This window comes from Erigeron canadensis, chromosome 6 (genome assembly GCF_010389155.1).
Source record: "Erigeron canadensis isolate Cc75 chromosome 6, C_canadensis_v1, whole genome shotgun sequence".
NCBI classification, from domain to species: domain Eukaryota; kingdom Viridiplantae; phylum Streptophyta; class Magnoliopsida; order Asterales; family Asteraceae; genus Erigeron; species Erigeron canadensis.
The window spans coordinates 30,478,014-30,501,835 of record NC_057766.1 but is presented as its reverse complement, the minus strand read 5'-3'; the positions used below and the strand labels follow the sequence as shown (position 1 = coordinate 30,501,835).

The following is a 23,822-nucleotide window of genomic DNA, read 5'->3' as shown; positions in this document are numbered from 1 at the left end:
GCCAACTTCAGGGACAAAAGTGTAATTTACTCTAAATTCTTAGATGTATGGTTAAAAAATACCACAACCAAATAGTTTGTGAAAACCACCAAAACGTTTTTTTTAGAACGGAAAACTATCAAAAGGTGACAAATTCTTAAAATGTAAGTCATCCTCCATTAAATAATGCTTGTGCTTGTATCCCTATGACTTGCTACCTGGACAGTTTTGCTTCCTATTAAAAAAGAAAAAGCAACTAATCTACAAGTCTTAAACCAAGGTTCATTTGGGATAATGAGAGACATCATGCAGACTGCAGCGATGATAAATCTATAATGTTAATCCAAGAAAAACGAACTGGTCGGTGATGAATAAGAGGACCAAGAGCTCCTTCCTTGCTCCGCAATAGCCAGATAATGGGTGATCATGCTGCAGTTTGTAGCAAACCATTGTGCCTAAGCAGAGGCTCTGGAGAGGGTTCCCGCCCACGGAATTCAACGAAAACCTGTATTTTGTATAAAATCAAATCAATCAAGGGAAACTTTAACAAAACATTCCTTAAAACCACCATTATTGCTATTTTAAAAACACATCACATTGAGAGTTTGTCATAATTAAGTGGTTTAAGATTGGCGGTGAGCAAACATAATCTTCTACAAGACTCTGTAATTGAAGCCGTCAAAATAAAACAAAGAAATGCAAAAACCGTGAAAAGTCTCACCGTTAGCGGATCTTTTCCACCTCCAAGTGCAAGAATAGTTTCACGGAACCTATGTCCTGTTTCTCTGACCGCCTGTAGAAAACAGTTATTAAATCAATTGAACCAAAGATATAGACATCATTTCCACGAGATGAAATTAGGAATAAAGGTTTCTGCAGTACTTCAGATCTAGGAGCACAGGATCGCCAACTTATATACATATGGCATACTATCCCACTAATCAGATACATAGAATTTAAAATTTCTTTAGAGATTCAAATACACCATCTAAAATCAGATAGATCGTCACTCATTTATTTTACTGATAAGGTACTTCCTCAAATGTATAACAAAAGTACAAAACACGTGCTAAATAAAATACTCCGTAGCTAATTAGGTTATCGCATATAATCTCTAGAATACGCAAACCAATACCATATGCTGCAGCAGTATAAAGATAAAAGAAAACGACGAAGTTCCCCGCAACTGTTTTTATCCTCAAATATTGTAGCTGAGGATGGTGCATTTCAGAAGGAAAAAAAAAACTGTCTACTCGCAAAGTTTTTGAACTTACATCAACAAAGTCAATTTAGAAGTCATAGAACAGCTGAGATTTGTCAAATGGTGGGAATACAGAAGGAATATGCTATATAATATACAAATCCATACCTTATCATCATTTAATCCGGCATCCTCAAATGCTGAGAAAGCATCAGCAGACAACACTTCCGCCCACTATAGAATAAAGATCACAATGAGAAAGATTCAATGCCAAGAAAGAAATGAGAACATATATACTGATAGCAAAAAGGAAAGATAAATGCTTGAGAAAAAGATTCCTATTTCCTAGATGTAATTCAGAGTATTTATAACTTGACTTGCAGCCATGACCCACAAAACATCCCATTCCACCCAAAAACAAACTAGAAAAGGACATCAGAAAAGAAGAAAATAACTACCTTATAACTGTAATATCCAGCAGCATACCCACCTGTTAAAGCACACCACATCATAATGAGAAGGTAATAAGCATCTGCAGACTAATTGACAATGACAAAACGGAAGAAAATAATATATAACTAACCTGCAAAAATATGGCTAAAGCTGCAAAGGAACCTGTCCTCTGGAAGAGGAAGAATAACCTGAGTTTTTTTGCTGACCCTTCGATCAACATCGTAGATTGATTCAGACCCACCAGGAACATATTTGCTATGTAGCTCCAGGTCAACAGTCGCAAATTTTAGCTACAAACAACGTAAAAGGTCAACTAATCATCATTCTTATTATTGTTAGCTAAAACATACCACTGTTCCTTCCGCCCAGGGCCACATATGCAACAGCATACAAACACCAATACATCAAATCAGGAGCTTACAAAAACTATTTATAATAGGTTCCCATAAAGTTTCCCCTCCAAACACAGATGGTACTAGAAAATCAAATGCTTAACCATTAAGGTAAATCCCAAATTTGTGGATGTCAATAAACATTGTTTAATAACTTTATCTAGACAATGCATTACTAACATATCTACTTAAACAAAGAATTTATCAATCTTGGGAAAACAAATGGATATTATGCTCACCTGACGAAGGCTGAGGCTGCCAGCACGGAAAGTCCTGGCAGCAAGAAGCTTCTGATATATAGCTTCAGGGAGACACTCACCAGTTTCATAATGTTTCGCAATACTCATCAGGGTATCCCTGCGATGGCCATTTAATACATCAGATTAGTTGCCATAAACCTAATTCAAAATGTATTACAGAGTGGTCACCACAATAATAGACTAGTGGTGGGAGACGTGCACCATAAAAAGCAGAGGTCAGGGGTGGGGTTCAAATCTCACTCCATGTCCCCTAAAGTAACAAATCAGCACCAAAGTTTCTAACCACCTCACTTATGAAATACTCTAATCAAATTACTTTTCTTTTCTTAAAGCGAATACAGAAAGTACCGTTTCACCATTAACATTGTGGTACTAAGATTTGTGTATCTTTTCACAAATACATAAGGAGGATTGATTAAAAATTGTACAAGATTTGTTATTCTCAATGTCTGATTGTGTCTTGACACACAAGAAGGGTTGATTACAAATTTAAAAACTTTGGGTTAGAGGCTTACTCCAGGTTGATTATAAGGCTAAATTAACCCTGGCAATCCATACCCAAATCCATTGAATTGGACTTGATTGGGTAATTTATTTCATTGATTGGGTATGAATGGACTTAAGAAAATGTAAGCATGCGGGTCTCATTGCTAACTCCTGAATTTGCTAATATGTTCGAGCGGGTTGAGCGGGTCTTGAAAAGTAAGCACGCGGGTCTAATATACACTGCCGCCCACAAACACAACTAGTCACCTTCAATTTGGAGTGGAGCTCAATGAATTAATTAAGGTGAATTATATTTAAACACATGCTTAGCAATTTCTTCATTTCAATTTCAACGAACGAGATAAATTGAAGGGGATAAATTTTTTTTTTTTTATTATTATTATTATTATTATTATTATTATTATTATTATTTGAACTTCAAAATTATTATTATTACTATTATTATTATTATGTCAAGAATCACAAGGTAATAATAAAACTTGTTTAATTACTTATATTTAGTAATAAATTAAATAGAAAAAAAACTATTACCCTTTTCATTTACACGTTTGCCAAAAGAATATTTGTTAAATAAGTTTGTGGTTTGGAAACCATAGTAAGGAAACTTCAGTTTTGACATATTTATGAAAATTGATTTTAGCTCTCCAGTCGAATTGCCATGAACATGTACAAGGGATTGTTTTTTATATATATTTATGATTAAAAATTAGCGGGTCAACCCGCACCCGACCCACTTTGACCCGCACCCGTTTGACCCGCATTCTTAAAATTACCCGCTTAGACCCGCACCCGTTTCGACCCGTTACCCAAACCCGCCCGACCCGCCCATTTTGCCAGGTGTAGGCTAAATACACAACAAATTTTATTTGATATTATACCTATGGTAACACCAATTCTCCATAAACTGAGAAGGTAATTCAACAGCATCCCACTCTATTCCACGTATACCAGCAACAAGGCCCTCATCTTGTTTTGTTAGCATATGCTGAAGTGCATGACCGAACTCATGGAACACAGTCTCAACCTGCATGCATGACAGCATGAATGGAACAAAACATTTTGTAAAATTTGTAATAACTTCCTCATTATGTAATATTAATCATCATAGATGCACAGTAGTTGAAGTAGGCTATCTGAGCATAGAACATAAGAACCAAAATATATATGACCATCATAACATGAATGCACCTCACGAAAAGTCATAAGGCTTGGCTTCTCTCCTACGGGTGGCATTTGATTGCACACCATATGGGCAATGGGTAACCTTACAGAGGTTCTGTCATCTGATAATACACGACTCCTTGCAACCACCTCATCCATCCATGCACCGCCTCTTTTTTCAGCTGGGCGTGAATATGGATCAAAGTAAAAATATGAAATAGGTTTGCCAGTTGAATCCTTGATACGATAAAATCTGACATCAGCATTCCAAACCTACACACATAGCAATACATAAGAATAAACATGATTATTCCATGTCAACATTCCCAATATAAATCACAAGGTAACTAGATATCTTACAGGTGCTAAACCATCAGCTGGTTCAACATCAATTCCAAAAAGCATCTTTACTAGGTTAAAAAGACCATCCATGACTTTAGGCAATGAAAAGTAAGGTCGCAGTTCTTCCTGCAGTATCAAGAGTTTAACCTCTGAGAAAACTTTTACATAACTCAATTCAATAGTGTATGAGTGTACTATAGTAGCAACATGCAGTTGCACAGATCCATAACATGTAAGCAAGACATTAGAATAGAAAACCTCATTTATCTCGTATTTTGATTCACGGAGCCTCTCACTCCAAAAGGTGGTATCCCAGTGGGTCAAATCATCGGCTTCGGGAGCACCTTGACTTTTAGAGAACTGCCTGAGATCTTCCATGTCTACAACATAAAATGAAATTGATACATAAGTATACAATGTGAATTTCCCAATCCTTTTAGATTAAACTTTTTTACTGAAAAGAATATCAACGATAAATATGTAAAGTGACAATATCAACCAAAATGACACGAAAAGTACCAAAAGCACCAAACACCAGAATTATTAATGATGCAAACCAAAATGAGAGGGTGTTGCTCAGGTATGTCCCTCCAACTGTTTGCTACTTTATTGTTCATTAAATTTTTTTTTTTTTGTAGTTGGTTCTGTTTTTACACATGTACATCCCCAGGTCCACTTCTGATAAAACACATGGGACAGATATGCCCATGTGATGAAATAAGACATCAGTGAGCTTTTGGTGACAGAACTTGACCACCACACTTTAAAAACCATATGGCTCCCCAAGTCTTATAATTTATATAGTATGATTTAAATAATGATTCTCTACAGTCTACTTGTGACTATTTGATACAATAACTCCCTTAAGAACCCATTAGTCCCATCAAATATTGTCTGAAGTGTGTAGCTCCCATTTATAAGCTACTCAGGCTTGTGGACGGTGATGCCAAACCGGCAATGGGATATATCTATGAAGCAATTGAACGAGCAAAAGAACAAATTAAGGATAACTTTGATGGTATTGAGTCGAGATATCAACCTATTTGGGAAAAGATTGATCGTAGGTGGGATATGCAGATTCATAGGCCACTACATGCCGCGGGATACTTTCTTAACCCGAGCCTTCATTTTGACAAAAACTTTAAGGGGGATGTTGAAGTCAAGAAAGGATTGTCCGATGTCATTGAAAGGATGGTTGATAGGCCAACTGGCATTAAAATTCATGTACAAATGGAAAAGTTCAAAGATAGCGTTGGAATGTTTGGTCTTCCCGTAACTATCGCGATGAGGAAAAAGATGCAACCTGGTAAGTTTTTGATGAGTAGCTTTTGTATAATAAAATTCATGTACAAATGGAATGCTTGATCGGTAGCTTACGTGCATAGTAAAATGTGATTAGTATGTTTTTGTATTTTGCCTTTTGTATCATAATTAAAGCATATGTATTTGTATTTTAATTATAGCTAAATGGTGGTCAAACTATGGAGATGAGTGCCCGGAACTCCAAAAGCTAGCTATTCGTGTCTTGAGTCTCACATGTAGTGCCACGGGATGCGAGAGAAATTGGAGCACATCGATCATGTACACTCTAAAAAAAGGAACCGTTTGGAGCAACAAAGGTTAAATGCATTAGTGTTTGTCAAATACACCATTAAACTTGACACAAGACTCCAAAGGCGAAAGGATAAAGGGAGACATATGATCCAATATGTTTGTCGGACATGGAGTCGGATGATGAGTGGATAACCGAGAAGGAGGTACCATGTCTCCCGGAAGATATTTCATGGATGGATATTCATCAATGTTTCAAAGAGGATGAAGGAACTAGCAAGAACAAAAGAAAGAGAGGACCAAGAAACCTTAACAAAGTGCAAGTTGACAAAAGCAAAGGAAAAAAGTCTCTTGTTGACATAAATGAATATGATGACAGTGAAGTTGAAGCAAACGAGCAGGATGAAGTCAGGCTACATGAGACAACCGTAATTCTTGATGAAGATGATGACCAAATTGACCCAAACATTTAGTTTATGATCTTTTAAAACCGTGATCTTTTGATCATTGTTGTTAAAGGTGTGCGCCCAGGCCGCCTAGGCGCAAGGCGATGGCGAGACAACAGTTTCCCGCCTAAAAACCTAGGCCCAGGCCCACCAACAATTTAGGCGGCAGACTCCTATTTTCCATAAAACCCTTTGGTTATCCAAGAAGCGTATTAATAGCATGTCAGAGTAAATCACGTTTATATATTGTTCCAAATATCAACATCAAATCGTCAATCAAAATATATGAACATCAAATTATCCTTCATCAACATATTCTCCCTTCAATTCCAGGCAACTTTTTTTCTTTTTTTCTTAAAATTATTTTTTCTTTTTTCTTACTCAAAAGATTTTTTCAGCTGAAACTTTATTTCTTATCATAGTGTTAGAGTCAATGAATCAAGATGGTAATGTTTCTCAACGTCCTAAATAGAAAGACCCTTCGTGGAAGTACAACAAGTGGGCATTTCCTAATGACAAAAATTCTGTTCGTTGCAATTTTTGCGGGTTTATCAGCAAAGCTGGAATTTGTACGGCTAAACAAAAATTCTGTTTAACAATTTGTCTCGAACTGTTTTGGCTTAATGCATTATGTGTTATTTAGATGGAATTTGCTAATTTGAATGGCATTTGGTTTGGTTTTTACTTTAGTGCGCTTTTTTTTTCCAGGCGTGCACTTTAAGTTCGCCGTCGCTTTTGACAACTATGCTTTTGATATTTGCTTTATTACTAGATCGCTAGTTATATTGAATTTGAATACATGTTTGTACTTTTGATACTTTAAGACACATCTAAGGGGGTGAATCGTAACTAGCAAACAAGTAATATTATAGCAAATAGCTTTTGAATGAAGAATCTATGTTTTTTATGCTATATTATATATTTTTAAATTATATTTATTTATATATGTGACTCTTACAAGTCGAGACACAATACGAGTCACGACTCAAAAATCAGGAAAACGAGTCGTATCACGAGTCACGAATTGACAACTATGCCTATAGTAGTGATTAGACCTGGCAATTGTTACCCAACTTTTAAGTTTGGGTAAAAATTTTCTTGTTTGGGTTTAATTGGGTGGAGACTAAAATGAATAGCGGGTTCAAATGGGTATTCCAACCCTTTCACTGAATTCTGGAACGGGCATAACGGGTTTTGTAACTTACAAAAAGGATGTGACACTCAATTCATGAGTGAGAGACACGTGCATGTGAACCTTTTGTTTTTCACAAACTACAACAAAACAAGGAAATGGTAATACATTGTGATTTTTTAATTTTTTTTTCTTTTCCTAATTAACAATATATATGTAGTTAATACTTAATACTACTGTCATTTAGCTTGGCGGTATCTTTATTATTATTCTTTTTCCTAATCACCAATTTATGTTTTTATATTCAAAAAATATCACTACAAAGTAATTATTAAAGTAAGATTAAATATTAATAATTTATTTCTATAAAAATGTAATTATGTATGTATCAACCTTAAAAATATTTTCTGCTTTTTAATACGATGTGGATATGGACACATTTAAACACAAATGGAAGTTGTAATATAAGCTTAATTTACAATTGCCTATGGGCTTAAATAATTGAATTCAAATTTTATAAACAAAATATTACAAAGTATTTCTTTGGCTTTGGGTTTGAAAAAATGTGGGTTGACCCGCACCCAACCCGCTTTGACCCGCATTCTCAAAAAGACCCGCTTGGACCCGCACCCGATTGACCCACACCTGTTTTGATCCGTTACCCAAACCCGCCCGACCCGCCCATTTTGCCAGGCCTAGTAGTGATGTATAGCAGACTCTTAGGATGTAGTAATGTAGTATATCAAAAAGGAAAACAACAGACAAATTAAGTAGCTGGGATTAATCAGTTGGTTTAAAAGTTATTAATTGTTTTCAACTTTTTCAATGCCAACTCTTTTCATGTTCATCAAAGCCCTAAAAGGAGATATTGTATCAGTGTGAACGCAAGAAACCTCAATAAAAAAATTTACATGCCACAGGTAATTTGATCATCAACCCATATTTTACAATACCTTGAACTGCAGCGTTCCAGGAAGCACTCCTTAGCTTTTCCAGAAGCTCTTCTGCTTTACTAACAGTAGCCATCTTGGTCGCCATGCTTACCTGATCAAACGTTTCAACCAGCGACCCAAATAAATGAAGCAACTAAGAAGTTAAGCTAGATAGTAATTACAACCAATGAACATAAATACAGACCTCTGCATAGTTATTGTAGCCAAGAAGCTTAGCCTTCTCCAACCTAAGCTTCAGAATTTGTTCAATAACTTGAGTATTATCTAGTTCTCCGCTAGAGGCACGGGTTACATATGCACGATAGATTTCCTCCCTCAAAGCTCGATTCTTAGCATGTTGCATGACAGACATAAAACTTGGAGCATCCAATGTAATCATCCACGGCCCATTTTCAGCAGTGGCGTTTTCATGACCCTGGATTTCCACATATACACAAAATAAGAACAAGCGGGGGCAATGGTATCCTTATTGAAGCATCCAAACAGTAAGCACAAGGCTTCAAACCTTAGATGAGGCTGTTTGTGCAGCCAAGCCAAGAGCTGTAGCTGGCAATCCTTCAATCTCCTTTTTATCAGTTATTAGTTTTTCAAACTTCTTGGTAGCATCCAAGACATTCTCCTCAAACTTCCGAGAAAGTTTTGTCAACTCCTGCAGATCAATAAATGATCAGTACTAAAATGGTTAGGGATCTTAAATGACACATTTTTCAATAATCACTCAATCTTTAAGGAAGATGAAACAGCCTATCATAAAAAAAATGAAAAGAAAAGGAAGAACATCAATACTAAAGGTAGAATAGTCGATCCTCGTCAGACGGAGAATAACATTATACAGTACATGACAAGAGAACAAGCACTGAAATTATGCACAACCCATGGTTGATGCTTCATTCATGGTAATATCATTTTCACTACATGATCTCTTGATTTATGCCTCACGATGGTAAGAGTGATAATTTGGTCAAATATTTATTTTATACATTTTTAAGAGAGCACACCTGTTGAATTTTGTTAAATTCTTCTCTCTTAGAATCATCAAGGGAGACACCACTAAGAACAGCCTCCTTTATTGATGCTGCATGTGCACACAAGGATACATGTCATTCCAAATTCAAAAAAACATTAACTACAAAAGAAAAAGAAAAGAAAAAAAAGTTTGGATTAACCGTAAAAAAAACTCCAGATCATAATAAAAAATAAAACTAGAAATTATCTAAAAAAGGATAAGTTTTGCTTTAATATTAGGAATATATTACAAGATACAAGTAAAAACAACATATCAATGATACATGTAGAAAAGATTGTTTCTTGGTCTATAGAGATATGCAGTTTCGTGGGGTCCCGTTAAAGCTTCCCCGAATCATGCTTCATTTAATATTAACACGGTTGAACAAAAAAGATCTTCAAGATACTTCAGTTCAAATAATAATTACGCAAACAATTGTCATCTCAAAAACATACACTTTAAGTAATCCCACAATGATTTTCCAACAATCAGAAGAACTTAATAATACTCACATTCAACAATACGTTTCTGCGCATCACTTAGCCCTTCCCAGCCTGGGGATTCCCTTATTGCCTTAAACGCATTATAAATCGGTTTGCTTTGTCCCAACTTTAAATCAAACTCCACTTTCTCTGGCTGCAATAAAAAAATACAATCAACACAATATTATCACTATCCTATCTCTATTACAAATCAAAATTTTCAAATATATATAAATCAAAAAACAAAACCTGTATCTCTTCAATAGCAGAACGGAGTTCAGCCGTATCCTTAACTGATTTCAAATGATTAACAGCTCCCCAAACAACCGTTAACCTATCCATCATCTTCTCTAACGGCTCTGCTAATTTCGGCCACGTCGGTTCAACGTTCTTCTCCAATTCCACCAAATCACTATCCTATATATACACAGACACACATATACAGAAACACGTACTTCCTCAAAATCAATATAAACACGAATCTATATCTATATATCTATAATAATAAAAACTTACAAGCTTTTTCAACAAGGCACGCATGCCAGGGCGCACGTGACTAGCATCGATCGAATCAAACGGCGGAAACTGGAAGTCCTTTAGTAACGGATTATCGTTCGAGGTGACCGATGACATTGCGGCGGTGGAGAAGGAAGTGCGACGGCGATCGGCGGCGGCGGAGAGTGGTGGCGGACGGTGGTTGGTGCGAGAAGGAGGGAGGCAGAGGAAGAAGGAAGGAGGATACAGAGGGCAGATTCGAGATTTAAGAAGGTGTTTAGGAGATGAGCATAACAAGGGACGAGGAAATGAACGAACTAAAGATATGATTGTAGCCATTGTTATGACTACGATAACTATGCTAGGCGCGATTGATGTTATTTTTCTTATCATTTTTATCTTTTTTTGGTTGTAACGATATATTTTGTGATGTAGTTACATATGACTTGTACAACAATTAAATTGTAATTAGTGACATAATCATAGATATTTTATTTTACTTTTACTTTAATCCCATTCTTAATTAATATATTTGCAAAGATTATATATAGCATGAAGAGAAAGATTATTTATTTGGGTTATATATCTAAACATAAGTCTTTGAGGTTTAGCTCAATGATTGAAAGGTCATTCCTTTTGTATGATGTCTTGTGTTCAAGGTTTGTGGAGGACATTGGAATTAAGTCCTTTTATAAGAACTTGACTTGGGTATACCCATGTTCAAGTCTAAAGGGACAGAGTTTACCCCTATTAATCGTTGTGTCTTCGGGCGGATTAGTAAGGGGTTTTCCTCCCATCGGTATTTTGAAATAGGCATTTTTACTTCGAGGAAGCTCTCTAGCGTGGACTCGGTTAAGACAACATATGTTAGACCTCCCGTGGTCGAATCGCAACACGAAGTTTCTAGCGAAATTCACCTTTCAAATATATATATATATATATGTTATTTTAGGACCACCTTTTATTTTAGGATCAATTAGAACATGCGTTTTTTGTAACTTACACACCACCATTATCATCTACTACGATATATAAGACTATTTTGTAAAAACATTAAGACTTTCCGGCGACGGGCCCACCGGAAAATCATGTGTAAGTTAACTTACACATGATTTTCCGGCGACACGGTGGCTGAAAAATCATGGTGGTGGTCAGAGATGATCATGATGATGTGTAAGTTATAAAAAAAACATGTCCTAAAATTGATCCTAAAATAAATTGCACCTATATATATATATATATATAATATATATCTAAACATAAACATGAATCTTTATGATAAAAGTTGTATTTTGATAGACTCGGGTGATAATGACTTCTCCTAATATATTTCGTGTCTTTGAGCAGACTACAAGGGGGGTTTTGCGCCTGCTAAGTATTGGGTGAGAGAAGTCTCTGACGTAAACCCGATTAAAACAATATAATCTAGATCATCTGTTATGATAATCAATTTGTAACTGTAAAAAATAAAACATCCGAATATTATTAATGGATTGTATTTCATTTCGCTTGTATAATTTGGATTAGATTATTATTTAGTTATGGAACAATTTTTAATGATAATGATGACAAAGACAACAAGCTAATAGAGTTAAATCATTCTAAAAATACTAGCGAATTTATCCGGGTTCAACCCGAGCGTTTTAATTAAAATTATAAAACTATAACTCGTGGAAAATGAATTGGTAACTTAACTTTTTTTTAAGAAGGTTTAATTTTTGTAAATCGCATCAATTAATTCTAGATATTTAGATATTTTAGAATATGTCATCGTTTTTAAGAATATGATAATATGATCACATCTTTCTTGATTAATTAGCTTTTCATGCTGGAAGTCTCAAATTTGAGACATAAAAAGGACATTTCAAGGTATTTCACAAATAAAGTTCTCCAGTGAAGCATGTTTGTGTCATGCAGAAGGGGCATGGTTTTACCCCAATTAAATGTCGTGCCTTCGGGCATTTTAGTTGAGGGTCCCTCCTCCTACTAGGTATTGAGAGTGAGGGGGGGCTCTAGCGCGGACCCAGTTAAAACAACGTAAGCTAGATCCCCTATTGCGAGCAAATGATCCACACCTTTCAAAAAAAATATATTAGTCACTAGTAAAAATTCAAGTTTCTTATAATGATATACCTATAGTTGTTTTTTTAAAGAAAACGACAGATAAATGACTAATACTTCTCACGCGAGTGCGTCAATATCGGTTCGACTCATGACACAACGCCCTAAAGGGTTTGCTCTTCATGCGTTAGTTAAGTATAACATTGCTAAAGTCCCCTTTACCACAATTTACATGTTGCAGGATTCGAACTTAAGAACTCCAAGAGAAAATCACAATGTGGAAAACCCTTTGACCACTAGGCTAATACCTCAATGACATGATTTACCTCTTGAGGCATGAATCCATTTACACATCGCAAGCTTAATATAGACTTGGGTCTGGCATCATTTGTTGCCATGATAGAAGGAAATAGTAAAAGGAGACTAAATGGATTCTGCGTGCGACATGACTCAATGTGCACTTTTAGTCTTTTCATGTAGAGTTAAATACGAGTTCGAAACAAAATAACGAATACGAAATGATCAAGTAACAAAAGAGTATCATCATTAAATAGCCAAACAAATACTTTATCGACTAAAAGAAAAATCGAATGGTTCAAAGTTTCAAACACTCTGTTAGTATTATAATTATAGTAAAGCCTTTTAGCGTTATTTTTAATCATAACATGATACAAGCAAGCTGTTTAAGCAAGCAAGGTAAATTTACAGCAATATCTCACTTGACATGGACTACAAAAACACACATATATGGATATATTGCATTTTGATCAACGTATCAGATCAGTGCTAGTGTAAGTCACCGAAGCGGCTCCTGAACTGACTTCAGGATCATCTTGTGCTGCAGGGTATATGGGAACCGGCATCTTCATTGGAAGATTTGGGACCGCGGCCTCAAACTTTAGCACTTGAATCGCTTGCCTAATAGATGGTCTCAAGTTCCGGTCAGGATGTGCACACCATAACCCCACCTTCATCAAACATTCCACTTGTTTGACGTCAAATTCCTTGTTCAGCTTTTGGTCCACACCCGAAAGCAGCTCACCTTTTCCTAGTAAATCCCAGACCCACTTCACCAACCCAAGATCAGAATTCGGGTCAACGCTATCCATAGCCTTTCGCCCACAAGCAATTTCTAAAGCAACAACTCCAAAGCTATATACATCCGACTCTTTGCTAGCCTTTCCCGTTGTAACACACTCAGGAGCCAAGTAGCCTAGTGTTCCAGCTAAACCGGTTGTTTGTGGGCCCATCTCATGGTCCATAAGTCGAGCCAATCCAAAGTCTCCAAGCTTAGCATTGAAACCTGAATCAAGCATAATGTTGCTTGTTTTGATATCCCGATGTACCACACATTGTTCCCATTCCTCGTGTAAATACAGTAATGCAGAAGCTAAGCCTGTTGCGATCTTGTACCTTACAGCCCACTGAATGTGACTTTTTTGACCAAAGAGGTGAGAGTCAAGGCTTCCATTTGGCATAAACTCATAAACAAGCAAGAATTGAGTTTGATCATGACACCAACCAATTAGTCTCACCAAATTTCGGTGTCTTAAACTGCTAATAATCTTCACTTCAGTTATGTACTCTTTCTTTCCTTGTCGAGAACCCTGTGAAATTTTCTTGACAGCAACTACGATACCTTCACGTGATAAGTAGCCTTTGTAGACACACCCGAATCCCCCTTCACCCAACTTCCTATCATTAGAGAAGTTATTAGTGGCGGAAACGAGATCACTATAAGAAAACCTCTTTGGACCCGCTCCTCGTTCAAGATCATCATTCATTGATGTCAAGGCAACTGTCTCGAGCTCCCTTGTAGGTTTTCTTTGTGTTTTCCATACTAGTATAATACATGCTGCTGCCACAAGTAGAACACTAAGAGGGACAGTTAAGCCAACTGCTAGTTTCCATTCCTTGGAATTATCTTCGCTATTTTTCTTCATTTGCAAGGTTGAATTAAACTCCCAGTTTTGAAGGATATGTCTCGTTCTCTCTCCGCTGCTACCAGTGGCTGCTGAAATCCCGACTATTGCTTGCTCAGGAAGAACTTCCCGGAGGTTGACTTGATATGAAAGACTTGTATTTGTATCAGAATCATTTCCACCACCGTAGCTCCATCGCAGGTCCAGCATTTGAGTGGTAGAACTGTAAGAAACCCAGACATCTGCAGGGTCTCCACTGTGTATACTTGCATTCCAAGAAGTGTAATTAGCAGAAAAAAGCGAGTTCCTGTTAATACCTACGTGATCACCACGTTCATCTTGCGGATCCCATTCCTCGTTCCAGCGAGAATCAAACTCAACGACTATCATTTGGTTTTGTGGTGAATTTGTGTAAGTTGTATTGAAGAGGCCTAAAAAGCCTCCACCTGAGTTGGGTGGGATTTGGAAGCTAACTGGGGCTAGAAAGAAACAAAGCCCATGACCATACACGCTCTGGACTTGTATATCGATGACAAAAGTGAAGTGAGTAGTGAAATCGGTAAGTTTACCAGACTTTTGGTCCCATATTGGGATTGGATTAGCGTATATGGCTTGGCCAACACGATTGACGTAAGTGTATCTGTTTATCAGCTCTACGGCTCCAACAGAAACTACTGCATCCCCTGTATATGATATACTCATATCACCAGCATCAAAACGATCGAAATTGAAATACTCTGATTCATTCAGAGGAAACAACAACATAAATAAAGATAAAAACAAAAGGATATAAGAACCTTTGGTAACTAGACATGAGGAATAACAAAAAGAGGTAGCCATATATGATATGCAAAAACACAATGTGTATGTGTCTATGCTAATGTTAAAAGAAAAATGATCTATATATATAGCATCAACAAAAATTAAAATATTCATGGCAAGACATATATTCTTTCTAAACTTGATCCTTAAGTTTCACCTACTGCCTGATATTATTCTACGAAGAGATTAACAGATAGTGAAAATTAGATGACTAATAACTAGTCAATGAACAATTAATTACCGTTTAACTTTTTGTTTTTTTAGCAGGCCGGCCGGGTTGTTATCGGTGTGCAAAAATTTCCAACTTAATAAAGTACGTTTATATATCCCGGCCTAATAAACTTAAATAAGTACGTTTAACAAGATATGGCGTTTAGGAGCGCTTATTTCAAATATGTCTAACTTATTGTGTTTTTCTAAGTACCATTATGTTATGTCCACATTAGCTAGGTGCTTTTTAGCTTATTTTAAGAGAAAAACGCACTTTATTTATACACCATGTTAGTGTTGCGTATTTTGAGCACAACTTCTAATAAAAACGTACTTTCCAAAACGTACACTACTGTCTGAATTGGTTAACCTAGCTTGTATTTATAATTTAGTTCAAGTACAATTTCTCTTAATTAAGATGCATGGCTAATGCGCTGAGTTGATTAGAGCTGTAACTAGGAATTGCATGCATATATGGGGAGCTAATTAATTAATGTTCATGTATTTGTTGCTCTAACACATGAATGAAAGAACTATAAAATTACATGTAGTGATTCATATATATAGGTCAAAAAGTCTTCATCTTAAACTAATACGGATCGAGTATATACAAAACAAAACGGAAATGCTCGGGAGCTGATAATCATATCAATGTTTTTAATACTTTTACAACATATAAGTATTACACATATTGTATAAGTATTTAATGCATAGATAGGGTGAAATAATTAAAAACATTGATATGAATATCAATCTCATTTTTTATATTGTCAACGTCTTCTTCATCTTTTAAGATAATATTGTCTAATTATTGTATGTCTATATAAGAAGGTTCATGAGAAGTTACATAATGAATTTAATACTCAGTGATCAAGACTTCAATTTGACTCTTATAATTAACATAAATAAAATTACTGTTCTAGACTAGATATTGTCAAGACTTCCAAGCGTACGTCCATATATATCATGTTACCGTACACTTGTCCCCACTCCCCAAAACATCAAATGAAGAAAACCGTAGCAGACATTACGTAATTACCACCCATTTACCTGTTAATGAGCCGTTGTGGAATTAATTTGGTTTATTATTGAGTTAATAACACTGACAAACTTATAGGGAGTATATATATATAGGAAAGATAATTTGAGACCAACCAAAAAAAGTTCAAAAAATGACCATTGATTTTCGTAACTTACACACCACCATCATCATCTACTACGATATATAAGACTTTTTTGTAAAAACACTAAGACTTTCCGGCGACGGACCCACCAGAAAATCATGTGTAAGACTTTCCGACGACGGACCCACCAGAAAATCATGTGTATTTACACATGATTTTCTGGTGGGTCCGTCACCGGAAAGTCTTAGTGTTTTTACAAAAAAGTCTTGTATATCGTAGTAGATGATGATGGTGTACAAAAATCAATGGTCCTAGTTGGTCCTAAAATAAGAGGTGGTCTCAAAATATCTCACCCCTATATATATATATAGGTTTTGCTTAAAATAAAATAAGGTTAAAATTAAAACAGATGTAACATTTTTTTTTCTAAAACTAAAAGTCATTGTGTACCATGAAAATAGATATATATTCCTTACGAACTTGTAAAATTTGTTCATGATTTACTAATCCTGTTTGCCTGTAATAGTAGATTATATGGTTTTTTCTTATTAATAACATTATCACGTGAAAAAAAATATAGGAGTTTAATCACTAACTTTATGTACATGATTTGCTCAACAAACAGGTAAAGAAAACAATGTGTTGACGAAAGTGAAAGAGGAGTGAGAGTATGAAGAGATCAATTCCAATGAAAACTACTACAATATTAACTAGGGAAAAATTCATAAAAGGGTAACCTTTTTATTCAAAATTTCTAATAAGAGAAATCTATTTAGTTTTCGTCTATTAAAAGGATTCTATTTTTAAAAATTTCTCAATAAAGGTAACATCGTTAGTTTTTAACATCAATCTTCCGTTAAATGACAAATCAACTTGCCATGTCATTAAAAATTGCATACTTGGACCTTTGACTTGAAAAAGAAAAAAAACTGGTTACACCATACTTGTATTTATATAACTATTCACATATTTATTTTCACCGAAAGAATCCCCCTAAAACTATTTCCCTCCCATCGTCTTTTTCTCTTTTCTCATGAACCCTAATTTTCCAATCGGTTCAAATCGGCTCACCATGTTATTGTATATCAGATTTAGATTTTGCTCGGCCTGAATCTTCACAATGAATAGAAATTTTGGTTGCCTTTTTTTTTTTTAATTTTTCTTCCGTTTTTCTTGGTCAACAAAAAATATAATTCAGATTTAAGATGGTGTAGCGATTTAAAATTTGATCAGGAAGAGTGTTGATATTATGATAAACAACAAAAAATCAAGGCTTGAATTGAACCAAAATGTAAGTGGTTATGTGGAAAAAGAAATCTCCCGTTGAATTCTTTATACAACAAATTCAGTTTGGGTTTAGATAGATCTTCTGTATATTGTGTATATACGAGACAAAGTACCCGTGCTTGCGGCGGTAAGATGGTGAGGGTGATAAGTCATATAGTGTGATAGGTCATAAGAGGTGATATGTCATATAGTGTGATAGCCAAATGTTTTAGCAGTACGGGCTCTGCCCTCGGATTAAAAAATTCATCGAAAGGATAGCGAATGATATCTTTAATGAAAGAGTTTGAAATTTTAAGATTACCCATATATATTTATAATTTATCGACATACGGTTTTGAGATAAAAGATTTTGAATGAATTAGAGGAATACAATTATTTATAAATGAGAGAGAAAAATTAGTGGTTGAAATTTGAGAAGAAGAAAATATGAGTGGTTGATATTTGAGAAGGGAGAAAAATATATTAGTTATTACAATACCTTTTATTTGTTCATATTTTTCTAATTTGTGTATTTTGGTTTTTTATTAGTTACATAAATATTATTTAGGTCCACTATCTAGATAGTTATATAACAAACTAGTGTTCAGGCCCGTCTAATGGATGGATAGTCTCAAAATTTATTAATCAAAGCTAAAAAATTGTAATTCAAATATATTAAATAGATATACCGAAATCAACTTGGAAATTTGCTATCTGAATAGCCACTCCATCGGTCTAAATACTCCTAATAATTTCCGTCTAATCACCATTGACCGAGCCATGTATGATAGTGCCCTGCAAATAGCAAAAAAAACATGGAAAAAACTGGTAAGTTCTGTTAGTGTGTTTCTATGTATTTAATCCAATTTTAAAAAATAAACCCCAAACAAATTAACCATAAGAATCGAATAAACATTTATGCATACAGATCCAGAAAAATTATTCAGGATAAAAAAGGAACACAACCAAGGATATTTCAGACGTCGATCAAATGATTTTATCGGCTAATGCAAAAAAGCTTGGGAAACAAATTGTTGATAAAAAAAAAGGAGTCGAGCCAAAAACCTTGCAAAGTCATCTCCTGTTGTGTTAAACCCTAAACATAACGTGGATCAAAGTGTTTTATCTAAAGGTATTATTTAAATTTGATATCATGTTTTTCATAAAATACGAAGTATATCTGTCATATTCAAACTAAAATGATGAATTGTTCCACCATGCTAAATTATCATACTAAAACATTCAACACCATCTGAATATATAGCATTTTCCCCTGATAGAATAACAACAGCTAAAAAACTACATATTTTTTGTTGTTGAAGAAAAAACCATAACGAACCTGAAACTAAATTAAAAGAAATAACAATAACAATAACATGAGAATTCAATGTTAAAAAATAATAATGATGATTAATTATGTGCAAAGTATATAAAAAGAAAAACTCTTTTGTAGTTGATCGTAACTTCTTTTTTTGTTGTCGTACGCTAAGTAGTCAAGGACATAAATTTCGGTGTTTCGGTCACGGACTGGTATATGAAATATCGATTTTCGGTGGTATTTCGGTAATTTTAATATTATATACATATATTTATATATATACATAAATAAGAGTAAAAGATAAAACCTGGAAGTGCTGAAACAAAATTCACTGAAATTTCGGAAATTTTGGTCAAATTTCGGAAATTTCGGTGGTATTTCGGTCAAAACCACCAAAAATTTTGGTAACGATATCAAAACCGAGATTCAATACCGAAATTATGTCCCACTACCGAAAACCGGTATACCACCGAAATTTCACCGAAATTGATAACATAGGTCGTACGTGAGTTATATTATAGATTACCAATAAAACCGAAAAATGCAAATTAATTATTTTTAAATTGGGTGAAATTGTAAATTGGTGATAGAAAACCAAAAAATATAAATTAATTATTTTTAAGTGTAAATTGGTGATGGAAAACCAAAAAGTATAATTAATTATTTTTCAATTGGGTTAAAATGTAAACTGCTGATGGAAAATCAAAAAGTGTAAGTTAATTATTTTTAAATTGGGTTAAAGTGTAAATTGGTGATGGGAAACCAAAAGGGAAATGATATTGTCACAACAGAATTTAGACATCTACAACAATTTCTGCATAATTCAATTGTACTATATGTATTAAAATTTGTACTTTTGTTGTAGACGGCTAAATTCTGTTGTATGAATATCATTTCCCAAACCAAAAAGTGTAAATCATTTTTTTTAGATTGGGTTAAAGTGTAAATGGGTGATGGAAAACAAAAAAGTGTAAATTAATTTAGATTAATATTAAAAAAATTAAAGGATTAATAAGGATGGAGGACCAGGTTAAAGGAGAGGGATTAGGGGTGCCAAGTGCACCCCCAACCCCCTCTTATAGTTATATTATTATAGATATCGCACTTTGGTCAACGTATCAGATCAATACTAGCGTAAGTCACCGAAGCGGCTCCTGAACCGACTTCCGGATCATCATGTGTTGCAAAGTATACAGGCACCGGCATCTTCATTGGAAGATTTGGGACCGCTGTCTCAAACTTCAGCACTTGAATCGCTTGCCTGATTGATGGTCTCAGGCTCCGGTCAGGATGTGCACACCATAACCCAACCATCATCAAACATTCCACTTGTTTCACGTCAAATTCCTTGTTCAGCTTCTGGTCCACACCCAAAAGCAGCTCACCTTTTCCTAGTAAATCCCAAACCCACAAGACTAGCCCAAGATCAGATTTCGGGTCAACGTTATCCATAGCCTTTCGCCCACAAGCAATTTCTAAAGCAACAACTCCAAAGCTATATACATCCGACTCTTTGCTAGCCTTTCCTGTTGTTAGACACTCAGGAGCCAAGTAGCCTAGTGTTCCAGCCAAACCGGTTGTTTGTGGACCCAACTCATGGTCCATAAGTCTGGCCAATCCAAAGTCTCCAAGCTTAGCATTGAAACCTGAATCCAGCATAATGTTGCTTGTTTTGATATCCCGATGTACCACACATTGTTCCCATTCCTCGTGTAAATATAGTAATGCTGAAGCTAAGCCCGTCGCAATCTTGTACCTTACAGCCCACTCAATGCGACTTTTATGAGCAAAGAGGTGCGAGTCAAGGCTGCCATTTGGCATAAACTCATAAACAAGCAAGAATTGAGTTTGATCATGACACCAACCAATTAGTCTCACCAAGTTTCGGTGTCTTAAACTGCTAATAATCTTCACTTCGGTTATGTACTCTTTCTTTCCTTGTCGAGAACCCTGTGCAATTTTCTTGACAGCAACTACGATACCTTCACGTGATAAGTAGCCTTTATAGACACACCCGAATCCTCCTTCTCCCAACTTCCTGTCTTTAGAGAAGTTATTAGTCGCAGTAACTAGATCACTATAAGAAAACCTTTTTGGACCGGCTCCTCGTTCAAGATCTTCGTTCATTGATGTCAATGCAATTTTCTCTAGCTCCTTTGTAGGTTGTCTTTGTGTTTTCCATAATATAACACATGCTACTGCCACAACTAAAACACTAAGAGGGATAGTTAAGCCAGCTGCTAGTTCCCAGTATTCCTTGAAACTACCTTCATTATTTTCCTTCATTTGCAAGGTTGAATTGAACTCCCAGCTTTGAAGGATACTTCTCGCGTTTATTCCTTCACAACCAGTAGTTGCTGAAAATCCGACTATTGCTTGCTCAGGAAGAACTTCCCGGAGGTCGACTTGATATGAAAGGCTTGTATTTGTATCGTCATCATCATTTCCAGCACCATAGCTCCACCGCAAGTTTAGCATTTGAGCTGTAGAATTGTATGAAAGCCAGGCATCTGCAGGGTCTCCACTGTGTAAACTAGCATTCCAAGAAGTGTAATTAGCAGAAGAAAGCGAGTTCTTGTTGATACCTACATGATCACCATGTTGGTTTGCAGGATCCCATTGCTGGTTCCAGTAAGTATCAAACTCGATGACTATCATTTGGTTTTGTAATGAAGCCATGTAACTTGTAGTATTGAAGAGGCCTAAAAAGCCACCTGCTGAGTTGGGTGGGATTTGGAAGCCAACCGGGGCTAGGAAGAAACAGAACCCTTGACCATATCTGCTTTGGCCTCGTGTATCGATCACAAAAGTGAAGTGAGTAGTGAAATCGGTAAGCTTACCAGATTTTTGGTCCCATATTGGGACTGGATTCGCGTATATGGCTTGACCAACACGATTGAGGTAATCGACTTTGTTTACCAGCTGTACGGCTCCATCAGAAGCTACTGCATCCCCTGTATATGTTATATTCGTATTACTGGCATGAAAACGGTCGAAATAGAAATACTCTGATTCAGTCAGAGGAAACAACAACATTGAAGAACATAAAAACAAATGGATATAAGAAACTTTGGTAACTACACATGAGGAATAGGTAGCCATGATACGCAAAAACACAATGTGTGTCTATATATATTCGATCATGTAAAATAAATACGAATAATCTGTATATACAATCAACAAAATATAAAATATTAATGCTAAGACATATTTTTTGTAAACTTAATCTCAAAGTTTCACCTTCTGCTTAGTTTGGTGACAATAAACAAGTAGTTTTGTCTCCTACTGTTTGTTTCTCTTTTTCCGGCTGTTATCATCCGTGTGCAAAAATTTCCATTTTAATTTTTAATTATGTGTATGTGTACGTCCGGCCTAAGTATTTTCTTGTCTAGGGCTGTCAATAGGTTCGGGTTCGGGTTGACAGGTTCGGGTTGGCGGGTTGGTGGGTTGAAAAACTCCGACCCTAACCCAACCCACTAAAAGTTTCAGGTCAGAAATTTCAACCTGACCCACAACCCGTCAACCCATGACCCAACCCATGTGACCCGGGAAGCAAATATATATAAATATAAAATGGAATAAATCAACCAATATAAAGCTTTATCATTGATGGTGTAAGCCGAAAACGAAGGATACAAAAAAGAAAGAAATACGAGGGTATTGTTAATACTTGGCACAAAGTTAACAAACTTACCGCCTCATCCTACATCACTTATAATCTCACATAATTTTGAATCCTCTTTTTATTTCATATTTGAAGTTACTTTAGGTTAGAAATATAAAAAATGAGAATATGACGTATGAATTAGTGTAATGTGGAGTATGAACTATTATATATAATCCAATTATTTTAAAGATATTGGGTTGACGGTTCGACCTGACAACCCAACAACCCAACCCGGACCCAACCCAAAAAAAATCAGGTTGGTGGGTTGGCGGGTTGCGGGTTGGTAGGTCGAAAATACTCAACCCTAACCTGATTTTTTTCGGGTTGGGTTTCGGGTTGGGTCAAAATTGACAGCCCTATTCTTGTCCTATCACGTGGATATTTACGTAAAAGTAATTGATTGAAAAAAGAATAGTGTAATTATTCTAATGATTAAAAGATATATAAGTTGTAAATAATTTTATTAAAGGAAAAGATAGTTATAGTAGGATTTAAATTTGTGAATATAAAAAAAAGGTAATTTCTGTACATCAAATTCTTTTTTAAGAAAATGAGGGAGGGTTAAATTTACTTGTCATGGCATAGTCAAACAAGCATAAAGTTATCTATGTTTTTGAAGACAAACATACATCTTGAAATTTACCTGTAACACTTGTCGTTTAAGAATATGGGTTTTTAATAAATTTGCCCCTACCGGCGTAAAAAAAAGGTGGAAACAAACATTTGATGACTCAACCTAATAGTAATGATTGGTTCATTTATTAAAACGATGTTACTAACTATATTATCACAATAAGTTCAAATGAAAATTCAACGGTTGTTCAACATAGACAATCAACGCGAAACATAATTACAAGTCATTAAAACCTTTTGTCAAAGATTAAATGTCTAAATAAGAGGCTGCAATGGGTAAACTAAAGTCAATTTAATTTATTGCAATCTACCCATGTCTCGCACATCTATTCATCAACTTGTTCATTCTTGATAAACTTGAGGTCACAACACATTTCAAAGAACAAGAGTTGGCCGATTAAAACTAAGTAAAATAACACATAGTTTAATAAAACGTTTA

The 23,822-nt window shown here is 35.4% G+C and overlaps 3 protein-coding genes across 3 annotated transcripts; all 3 read right to left on the bottom strand.

The window, feature by feature from the left end:
• Nucleotides 1-136: 136 nt before the first annotated feature.
• LOC122603301 (probable cytosolic oligopeptidase A) lies at nucleotides 137-10,753 on the bottom strand. Its single transcript, XM_043775970.1, has 17 exons — nucleotides 10,382-10,753; nucleotides 10,115-10,282; nucleotides 9,896-10,019; nucleotides 9,376-9,452; nucleotides 8,883-9,026; nucleotides 8,562-8,792; nucleotides 8,378-8,468; nucleotides 4,554-4,675; nucleotides 4,314-4,421; nucleotides 3,981-4,226; nucleotides 3,671-3,816; nucleotides 2,265-2,382; nucleotides 1,764-1,923; nucleotides 1,639-1,670; nucleotides 1,349-1,414; nucleotides 701-772; nucleotides 137-484 (listed from the first exon to the last, which is right to left on the bottom strand). The coding sequence occupies exons 1-17, from the start codon at nucleotides 10,751-10,753 to the stop codon at nucleotides 404-406; spliced, it is 2,358 nt and encodes a 785-aa protein (XP_043631905.1). The 3' UTR covers nucleotides 137-403.
• A 2,435-nt stretch (nucleotides 10,754-13,188) lies between these two features.
• Nucleotides 13,189-15,183, bottom strand: LOC122604686 (L-type lectin-domain containing receptor kinase IX.1-like). The gene has a single exon (XM_043777556.1). It carries the CDS (start codon nucleotides 15,181-15,183, stop codon nucleotides 13,189-13,191), a length of 1,995 nt encoding a protein of 664 aa, XP_043633491.1.
• A 5,010-nt stretch (nucleotides 15,184-20,193) lies between these two features.
• Nucleotides 20,194-22,185, bottom strand: LOC122606257 (L-type lectin-domain containing receptor kinase IX.1-like). Its single transcript, XM_043779221.1, has one exon. It carries the CDS (start codon nucleotides 22,183-22,185, stop codon nucleotides 20,194-20,196), a length of 1,992 nt encoding a protein of 663 aa, XP_043635156.1.
• Nucleotides 22,186-23,822: the final 1,637 nt, after the last annotated feature.